Consider the following 11,167-nt stretch of genomic DNA (forward strand, 5'->3'; position numbering starts at 1 on the left):
GTTGTCCATTGAAAGTAAGCAGTACAAAGCTTTTCCAGCTAGGAGTGACTGTAGCTATGCACTTATATAATTACTTCCGTTCATTCTTGACTAAATGGGCACATTTTTCTTTGAAACTTCCCGCCAAATTTCAATAGCTATCAAATATTTCGGCAAATTATTTCCAGCGGATCGTCTGTCTTGCGTTTATTTTGCCCTCTACAAGCCTTCGCGAGTATGAACTTCCCTTAGATATTGCGGGCTGATCATTTTTTTTGCTGGTAGACCCTTCGATATTATTCCTTCATCTGAAGCAGCGTTTTGGCTTCTACCCCGCTTCGTTGCTTTCATTTTCATATTGACACTCGAGGAACATTGCCCCTATATACTTTTCGAAAGAAGTTCCGTTATGTCCGCAGATGGAAGCCGTCGTCAAACCTGAGCCTTATTTAGGGGGCAGATTAAAGCTTCCTTGAGTCTTGCGCTAAAATTTGTTATGGCTTTCACAAAAATCCTTATTAGGTTCTGTCAGCTAGCTTTAGGATTTTGTCGATAGGGATGGGCTTATATAGATTATCTGTGCGAACCTGTATCTGAACTACGTCGGTTATGATACCATCGTAAAAATTGCCTGTTTCTGCTCGTCCTAAAAAACCACAATATTGTTGTTATTTTGAGCGTGTCGCAAATCAATACTCGTCTAGAGTACTTATTTATTTGGCATCTTTAAACAACTAATAAAATTTTATAAAAACACAGTTGTCTTCATGGAATAGCAAGACTGATAGACGTAGAATAGAATTTCGGAAAAGGTGTTGTGTAATGCGAATGTACCGTTTAGCCGATAGAAACGCAGAGGTGGCAAAGTGGCTCACGACTCACGGCGGCCAATGGAGCTTTCTCATAGCCAGGAACGTTAAAATGGTAAATCACTTAACTGCTTCACTTGACCCCTTTTTAGTGTAGTATAAGAAACAACCGTAACAACGACATAGAACGTTAAATGGTAAGATGTGGACCTCTGGCTGTAGATCCGAACCATACAGAATTGTGTTACAATGCTATAATACACTTGTTTCCACAAGCCTCTTTTGCTGCGGGCATATATAATGATGCGTGTTCGACATTCCCAAGCTGCGTCCCGTCAAATCTCGCTGTTACAAAGACAAAAAAGATCAGAAAGTACTGAAACATGTCAACCAACGTTCTTATATATATTGTTCCATTGATAAAGTTGTGTTAGTTACCTTTCAAGGACAGCATAGCTCAACAAAGTTAGCTTAGCAAAACGGTAGGGACAATAATTAGACAGGAATAGGGCGGAATCAATCCCGTTTGCTATGACACAAAAGGCTGCTACATGATAAAATAACTTATCCATCTCTGTCAAATACCAATTTAAACAGAATAGTTAATTAATCAGAAATTGATATGCTCACATGTGAACATATCCTACACATTGTATGAGCGGAATTCGTAATTGCATGTCGCGTAGTACATCTGTTATTTTTTCAAGGCATACTAATAGCTTTATAGTTGAAAAAACAACAATAAATATTTTACCTTTCGGGTCTGCTTGTCACTTTACAACCCCTCGTTATCCTTTCTAACCTTCATAATTTTGATCACATAATCTAGTCGAACACTAACAGCAGAAGACGACTACCAGCCATGCCCTTTTAGAGCATCATAACATGATGTGACCGCATGTTGTCATAATTTCACATGAAAATGCGTGATATGGATAGATAAATTATATTACGGCCAAAGGCTTGATCGTCTTCCTCCCTATCCCTGGCCGCCTTGTATCTGCAATCGTTTCTGGTTGGTCCGCGACATCACAGCTAAGGATTGCTGAGCTGTCCTACGGAGCCTGAGAAGGCGAGCTCTTCGCGCCTTAACCTTTTTCCATACGTTCAAGCCTCCATTTAGCCTGTATCTGTGCAAGCAGTCTGTCTAGTCCTTTCTGATAGCAAACACCTAGGTTACTTTTCACAGCCTGTTTTGATGTGCGTTCGCCCGTTCGGGACAATTGCCTCAATGCCCGTAATTCATTCATCCAGCCAGAGTGAAAGACACCAAAACATTTTGAGGCCCGCCGCACTGTACTGCTATATACAGCGGGTGTGAACAGGAAACTGCTCTCGCTAACGGGTCGATTGCCGTCTGCCCCCGGTACTGGTGGCCTCGTAGTGGCAATAAGGCGCCCAGTGCCCCTGGTGCCTGACTTTCTTTGTCTGTATAGTCGGAGCCTGCGCGAGAGAGTGAGTGAGTGAGAGGAAGGGCTTAGCTAGATGGCTAGCTCTAGAAGTAGCAGTAGTCACTATCTAGCTGCCTACCTTTATGTTCATAGTGGTGTCTACAAGGTGGTGATGCCGTTGCTTTGTTCAGGTATCGGGTATTACTGTCGAAGAATCAGTGGAGCGCTCGTAAGCGCGCAGAAGAGATATTTCCTTCACTGTTGATTTCGCTGTTGCCACTATCACCCATGTAATCGTAATGAAAGGATAATTATAATAGTTTGTCATTACTCTGTGTGTTTCGGTGTCGTGCTAGCTCATAGGCTGGGGCGCCGTTCTATCTGTGTGCGAAAAAAAAAAGGAAAAAAAGAAACATTCGATTTTATTTAATAGAAGAAATTCTGATTGAGTGTAAAACGAGAATAGAGCAGCAGTACGGATCAGTCAGCGCCGCTTGCGTGGAGCCGAGTCGTCTATAGAAAACGGACTATGAATAATACCGGAGAAATCACCGATAATTGGCGAAGCTCGTTTCACGTTTACTACTATGGATAATCAATCCACTGAACAATCTGCGCAGACGATCCAGGAGCGATCGCAAACAGTAAGTACCGGCCGCATTGGAATTCTATATAATGTGAATTTCGCGCACTTTCTCTAGAAAAACTCACGCACTCTTTGTAGGAGCAAATTGAGGGACGTACTGTCTCTGCGCTGGTGGAGATGCAAAGGAAAGCGTGCTCGACACTCTCTTCCCTTTGGCGTCCTTTGTCATGGAGTAACTACTGGCTATAGCTGCAGAATAATGATGACAGCGTAAAATAGGCAATTAACGATTCCGCCTCAATAGGCACGCAGTCTAGTGATTCGGTTCCGTTCTGTCATTGTTGTTGTAACCACCGTAGCTTGAAAGCAGTATTTCGAAACAACTATACGCTCAGATATCGATGCCGTCGGGGAGAACTGGCTATGAGCGAACGAACCGAAAGACGAATGGAAAATACTTGAAGGGATCAATGAAGAAAAGCGTAGCGACTGCCGATAGCGAGCAATGAAGATGACGCTACCTTGCCAACCGCGTTACTATTACAGTTTACCACGTTGTTAGAAATAGCTATCAATGCCAATAAGCGTGCGGATGCGCGCCACGTGAATCTGCCAGCAGGACGAATCAATTCCAGTTATGGACAAGCTTTGAATTTATGCAGCAGCTTGCCATGGTTAACGTATCATAGACACCTGTCGATGGGGTGACTTGGTAGGCCAAACTTTTTCTGTAAGGGAGCAGGGATTGCAGCTTCAAGTTTGGCCAACGATAAACGCGCTGAACAAGCTGTGTAAATAGGAAAAAAAAAAAGCTGCTTACGCACTGACTTATGTGGTATGGTTAACACATATTCGTTAGATTTAAGGTCGAAAGACCTAGTGCACGTACACGCTGAACGTATGCATAGAGCTACATTTGGTGGATCATGTACAGTATGTGTACTGAGTTCAACTAGTATAGAGGTGGCAAGTCGTAAAACATGCGGTGATACGCACCGAGCCCCTGGACGTTATGTGCGATGCTAGATTTCTGTTCATAATATCTGTCTGGATTATCTACGGGATTTGCGACTATTTGATTTTATTGAATAAAAATTTAACTACTTGCAGTTACCTAATATAGTATAATTTAATAAGACACCGATAAAAGTAAGCCTAATTTTATTAACATAGTATGAGTCGGCGGCGCCACTTGAGATTCCCGATTATAGTTGACACTTGATTGTTCGGATCATGGTGTCACACATAATTTCTTTATAACAACTTTATCCTAATCGATTCTTAATCCAACTAGAGCGGGAAGCCATTTCTGGATTGATTTGTTCTTATTAAACCTTGCTAATATGTTCCAAACTGAATTCTATTGAGGATCTTTGGATTGGGGAGCAGGGGTCATTCTTGAACCTTTCAGAAGCTACATGACAATCGGCAGTAATGCAGGCTGTCGAAGGACTTGCAAAAATTTTCCTCAATTTGAAACCTGCTAATATCTCCGCAGGCCTATATTCGCCAACTATAGGTAAACATAGTATATATAAAATGGATTATGTTAGGTTCAGCTAATTTGGCTTAGAAACGACCAAACTGTATTTTGCTGGTGTAGCATCCTCTTATTTAGCCGGCAGGGGACTTGAGAGCTAATAGTGTTCCTGTCAAAATCATCGTAAATAGGTATCAAAACAGCTTCCCAACAATGATCAATTAGAGTAGGACGAAATTATTTTAGTTGGAGTTACCGTGGCTGACAGCCCATTGAGATAAAAGCTCACAGAGCAGTTGCAAAGGGCGAATAAATTCGACTAACTATATCGAAGCATACTGCGAAAAAATTATCCTGTTGGTCCTGTTTTCCTGATCCCTATTATTATTATGAGTGGAATAAAAATGATCGCGTAATAGACAAGGACTTGGATTTCTCATGTATATTGAAATCCCATAGATGTTTGCTAATCTCGTATCGTTAATAAAAATTATATGGAAAATCTATACTTCGCAACGTGTTTGATTCTTTTTCCAGTTAGGGTCAAATTACGAGTTGGAAGTTATATTAATTTCAGTAGGATTTATCTTATCCCTATATAACCAATTTAAATTGATTTTCTACTATAAATGACACTGTATAAGTATATAATTCAGCTCAGCTGGGTTAACTCAACTGTAAACACGAATTTAAAACTTCTTTTAACTTACTGCGTGTAGCACATCCAAGCCGAACTTTATTGGTCTAATTTGAAACATGATTGACAGTACTGGAATGTGTCTCATACGGACCGTAGCGATAATCATTAAGTAATCGGACGCAATTACGTTAGGTACGTCCTTGATTTATGGAGGTTTGCGTAGGTATAAAACTAAGTCCTGACTAATCGTCGACGTGACAGCAGTGAAGGCGGGCCGGAATTATGGAAGAAATCCGGTGGAGGACGAGTGAGGTGTTTTTGACTTTAAACACAGGCGACTGCCCTAAGTGAGAATTAACAAAAGTGCCTAATCTAAAATAATTGGTAAAGTCTTTGATAGGGCTGCCTTAGGTCATTTCTTAATCCATATAAATTTGGCATTGTACGTGCATACTAACTGGCAGTGCTGACATTTAACAGCGCTACGGCTAACAGAATCGAGGTAAAGACTGTGTTAATAACAGGAAGTGTAATCAGTTTTGAAAAAACGTTTTCTCAGTAGTTAGCTGCTATTCAGCGCTGTTCGTTGCCACAAGATGGACAATAGGAGACATTTCTATGTGGGTCCTTTATGCCCAACTACGTATATTACCATCGTTGAGCAAACAACGGAAGTGTCTAAATTCATCGTTAGCCTTACCAGACTGACTTCATACTATATCTTGTTCGTACTTCTACGCTTTCTAAAGAACGGTTTTTGGCCGTTCGAGTAAACATTACACGTACAGCATATACGAGTAGATGGCCAAGCGTATACTTGCGTTGAAGATATACATGTAAAGTTTAAAAGAGATAATTTACGCGTAAAAATAGAAGGTTATTTGCAGACGATACTTTATTGACGAATAACAATAGTGGCAAAGTAGGCTGCGGAGCAAATCCATAATATAAAAATGTTTATTAATGCTCGTTACACAAACAGTTCGACATCAGTAGCTCGCGAATAGAACGGTAACTATGTAAATATCAGGCTGTTTTTATTCGGCGGAGTACTTGCTATAGCATGGTAACCTATGACAGCGTCCGATGAGATTGGAGTGAGACCAGATTATATATCATAATCTGTAACGCTGAACAAAGTGACGATCTTCGGGAGAATCGTTGTGAAGCGATTTTGAATTTTAAGGTTTTAGCCTTATACGGATTAAGGCATGTGTAGGTCCAAAGTCCACTAATAATTAGATAGCTTCATGATTTGGATAATTCTGCAATAATTTTGAATACAACTTTATTAGCGTACATAAAAAAGAGTGCAAACGCTAGATTTTTGCTTTTACGCTTGCCGAAAACTGCACATATGGTCTATTTCTCCTTCCCTCATTTTGTTTTAGGTTCAGCCTCCTGAAACCATGTTAAAATGAGTTATCTTTGGCTGGAAGCAGAACCACCGAACCCTAGAACATAAATCCCATTCAAGGTGCACCTAAACAAGTAAACCAACGTGCCTGGATTAAACGGACAGCTTCGGCCTAACAACTTGAAATCACTGTCAATGGAAATCAGCTCTGAAATATAGGAAGATGGCAGTGTCATATTCATCGATGGATGCATCTGTCATGGATCATTCAGGGGGAATAGGTGCTATGCCCGCCGGGGCACCCGTTAACCATGTTGGGGGCCACGTTCCTTCAATGGGACCACCACCACCACCTCCTAGCCAACAACAAGTGCAGCAAAATCCGCCCCCACCTGTCGGCAGCGTAGCCCCCCTGGCAGCACCGACGTCAGCAGATGCCTGCTTATCAATTGTGCATAGCCTTATGTGTCATCGGCAAGGGGGCGAAAGTGAATCATTTGCTAAGAGGTAGGTTATCATCAGTATTGTCCAAAAAAAAAAACTTGTTTGCGTTTGCCCGTGCATTAAAGTTGCCTGTGAATTTCGTCTGGCATGCGAGAAGATCGTGATTAAAATGACTTCAGTGTTTACATGCATATGTATCTGCGAATATATATGCGCATGTTTCTATTTTCACAGAGCGATCGAGTCATTGGTGAAAAAGCTCAAAGAAAAACGGGACGAGTTAGACTCGCTCATCACAGCAATCACCACCAATGGGGCACACCCATCGAAATGTGTCACGATACAGCGGACGCTTGATGGCAGATTGCAGGTCGCTGGCCGGAAAGGCTTCCCACATGCGGTTTATGCACGGATATGGCGTTGGCCTGATCTGCATAAAAACGAGTTGAAACATTTGAAATGCTGCCAGTATGCGTTTGATCTAAAAGCCGACTGGGTTTGCGTAAATCCCTATCATTACGAAAGGGTAAGAACTCGCTCAACTGCAGTTTGTCCATTTCTACTCCATTTTCTCAGAAATTACTTCTTCTGTATTAACACGATTTTTAAGCTGATTATATGCATCAATTATATACATACCTTTTGTTAATATAGGTGGTTTCTCCAGGCTTGGATTTATCTTCCCTGTCACTGCAAGCACCCTCATCGTCAGCGGGTACCCCCGAGTCAGGACACGGAAGACACGGATTACATCACGATGATGATATGGTCAAGAACCAATATTACGGTGCAGATATGGGAAGTGGCTACATGGCTGGTCAGGAGAGCCAGCAACAGCAGCAGCAGCAGCAGCAACAGCAGCAGCAGCAGCAGCGGCAAAACCCTTTCTTGTTAGCGGTAAATCGAATGCTAGAAATGTATTGTAAGAAAAGATCAATGGGTCGAACTATGCATATAATGCCTGTCTCCGCGGGTCAGTTTTATTCTTCTTAGTAGCATCCTGCAATGCCCAGTCACTGCGTCTTTCTTAAGCAGGAAGAAAAACTAGTTAGGTGCGCCTTTACGACGTTATATTTCACGTACTAAACGTGGGACGATGACTAACCATTAATGATACGTTAAGTTCTGCTAATCAATGCCCGTTACTCCAGTCTGGTCGCCCAGCCACATCTACTTCGAGCGGTCACAGCGGGTGGGGCCCCACGCTAGGATCAGCGTCCGGAGCAAGTACTCTTCAGTACACCGGTGGGAGTACCCTTCAGTATACTCCTCTAGATCAGTCCTCAGCTTCCCAACAACAACCTCAACAACAATATTGGGGAACACAGGTTTGTACTGATAGGTTTTTTTATCCAGGTTTTTTCTACCAGTATCAAGTTGCCACATAATAGAAGATTCATTTTGTAGGTAGACAGCTTGTATTTGAACTTGCTGTTACGCATAATCGACAGAACTTCGACAAATTTCCTGCTGATTTCAGAGCGGCCAAGCTTTAAACCCTGCACCATTACTGAGTTCGCAACCAGCCCCGGAGTTTTGGTGCAGTATTGCCTACTTCGAATTCGATCAGCAGGTAAATTATTAAATTGTCTAATATATTTAGCTCTACCGATTTTGTTTTTTTACGGCTTAAAAAATGCTTTATGGCGTTCTGTTACTCGTCACCTATCGCCGATCCACAACCTGTGTAACCCCACATGGTGTCCAATACCATTCTGCATTGCACTTTTAACTACAAGCTTTAAAAACATCTGTGTACCTGTCATCCGTTTAATTGGCATTTTATTTTGAAATAATTTTCTTTAATATTCGCTGCCCTTTCTTCGTAGGTTCAATCAGACAGCGTTTATCTTTGTTCAGTTATTGCTTTAGATTTTTTCTCTAAAATAACGATTTTTGGACCTACAACGCGTCGGATGTATGCTAGGTTGGTGATACGTTTAAAACATCGTCGATGTCGAAGCATGTTCTTGTAGATGGATTCGTAGATCCCGCTGGGGGCAACAGATTCTGCCTTGGAGCTCTCTCAAATGTACACCGGTGAGTTTGATGGGGAAGTAATGGCATTTGTGCATTCACATGTCGGTTTACCTTTTGTCTTGACTATTTAGACTATGTGTGACCGTATGAGACTTAATTGAGGGTCTCCTTTAGCCCGTTTATTTCATAGAGCGCTTACGCGTAACCACAAAGCACTTCACGGCTAACTTGTGTCATGTACGAATTATTTCAGGACTGAAGTATCAGAAAGGGCGAGGTTGCACATTGGCAAGGGTGTTCAGCTTGACGTTAAAGGCGAAGGTGATGTCTACCTAAGGTGATTTGCTGCTACATTTTTGCTAAATAATAGTAATAATGATAATATTCATCAATACTTGGTAAGCTCGAGTGTTTGTTTTATCCTTCTTTTTTTCTCTTAATCTTATTGAGAATATTGTTATTCTGCAAGGATAGTTTTATTAAAAATATCCTTTTATTTTATTACATCTCTTAAAAAAGGTGTCTCTCAGAGCATGCTGTATTTGTTCAGAGCTTCTTCCTCGACCGCGAAGCGGGACGCCAGCCAGGAGATGCTGTTCACAAAATCTATCCGGGTGCATGCACAAAGGTAGGAATATTCTTCTTCATTAAATATGAACGTGAATTGTATTACCGCTTACCATCTCCATTAGTCATCTGCAAATTGTTGTGGGTTTTTAGGTGTTTGACTTGGCTCAGTGCTATGCGGAGATGCGAACCCAGGCACAAAATGCGCAGGCGGCCGCAGCAGCTCAAGCGGTTGCCGTCGCTGGTCATTTGACCGGGAGCGGACCTCCCCCACCGGTCGGGGGGAGTTTAGCTCCGGCCATCTCATTGTCGGCTGCCGCTGGCGTCGGCGTCGACGATCTCCGCCGACTCTGCATCCTCCGATTGAGCTTCGTTAAAGGCTGGGGTCCCGACTATCGGCGCGCTACGATTAAAGAGACTCCGTGTTGGCTCGAAGTTCACCTACATCGCGCTCTACAGTTGCTAGACGAGGTGTTACATAGCATCCCACAACATCCGACAAACGAGTAGGGGCAGCTAGAAGAAGGGGCCGAAAGAGAAGGAAAAAGGGGCATGGGGTTTAGAGAAGCAAGGGACACGGTGGGACACAGGCGAAATAGAATGAAATCGAATTCACGTATGTCTACGTAGATTTTTCGGCACGGCCTCGTACAGCGACCAAGATACTTCGGTATTCGTATTTGCTTCTCATTCCAGTTAATAGAGATTGTTTTGAAGAGCTGTAAAAAGTTAATTAATGTTGTAAATATTGAACGAAGCAACAGAGACGCCTGAAAAAACCTACGATTTATGCTTGGCTTTTCCCATTTGAGATCACTGCATGAATCAGAATTCTCAATTGAGAACACATTAATTGAAGAAGCTCTTTTTACGTAGCCTTAAAACATAACGTAGTTGCTTTTTCAGGCTGAGTCTTCTAGCACATTATCGAAATACATGAAGTGTTAAATTGCTGGCCAACATAATGTATATTTATAAAAGATCATTGTTCCCAACTTTGTCCATATATTGGTGGTAACTTTCACCTAGAAATGCTGTTACGCGTAATCGGTCTCCGCATAATAGTTACAATCTGTCTACTGTGGACTAGTAATATTTCGACACGGATTAACCTGTCGCGTTAAAAAAATTTCGCTAATAAAAAAAATTCTACTTCCTCTTTCGGTCTATGAAACTATCTAATACTCATTGGCCGAATCGTGCGTGATTTAACTGATGGTGTCATTTGTCTTCGAATTTTAAGTGTTTGTCTAAAAAAAAAAATGATTTCTACAATGATCCCCAATACACACTTCAGCTCCACTGGCCCATGGAATTGGCGATACATAGGTTATTATAAGTATTACAAGATCAGGACATCGCAAGCACAAAAAAATTCGTGTGTGGCCTAAGATATTTCTCTAGTTTTGTAATCTATAGCGGATCAGATACACATGTATATACTATAATTGTCAATGGCGGAAATAATGTTTCTGGGTAGCAGGCCTCCCAACAGTGAATGCTCAATTGTATCGACTTTGAAGATACTGGTGGCAGCGATAATGAATATTATATTTACTGCAATTATATAGGAACGTGTATATATATTTAGGCAGTGGAGTTATACATTTATATAGATTATTCGACCACCTGTATTTGTGTGTGTTTATCATATTAGCGTCTGACTGAGCGGAGAAATAATGGAAGTACCCGTTGGACTAATGAATATAGTTCAACGAGTAATTTTTTATTTCCCGTCGTTGTTGTCGGGGAATGGTCTAATCCGTCGCTTATAATTTATATTTTAAATGTAATAAATTAGATATAATTTTTCGAAATGTAATAAATAAATTAGATATTATTATAATTTTTCGGTCTATTTCATATCATCACCACAAGTGGCTTACCACCGCAGCAGCAAGGTATTTATACTAGGGCTATAACCACGTAGCACC

At 41.5% G+C, this 11,167-nt stretch overlaps 1 protein-coding gene across 1 annotated transcript; it reads left to right on the forward strand.

Moving 5' to 3' along the window:
- The first annotated feature begins 2,077 nt into the window (after positions 1 to 2,077).
- Positions 2,078 to 11,079, forward strand: LOC111243399 (SMAD family member 4-like). The gene is made up of 10 exons (XM_022788892.2): positions 2,078 to 2,823; positions 6,277 to 6,749; positions 6,921 to 7,212; positions 7,341 to 7,583; positions 7,838 to 8,014; positions 8,167 to 8,259; positions 8,614 to 8,726; positions 8,920 to 9,003; positions 9,186 to 9,294; positions 9,387 to 11,079. Exons 2-10 carry the CDS (start codon positions 6,466 to 6,468, stop codon positions 9,741 to 9,743), a joined length of 1,752 nt encoding a protein of 583 aa, XP_022644627.1. The 5' UTR covers positions 2,078 to 2,823; positions 6,277 to 6,465; the 3' UTR covers positions 9,744 to 11,079.
- The last annotated feature ends 88 nt before the right edge of the window (positions 11,080 to 11,167 follow it).

The sequence above is a fragment of the Varroa destructor genome, unplaced genomic scaffold (genome assembly GCF_002443255.2).
Source record: "Varroa destructor unplaced genomic scaffold, Vdes_3.0 BEIS01000001.1, whole genome shotgun sequence".
Taxonomy (NCBI): domain Eukaryota; kingdom Metazoa; phylum Arthropoda; class Arachnida; order Mesostigmata; family Varroidae; genus Varroa; species Varroa destructor.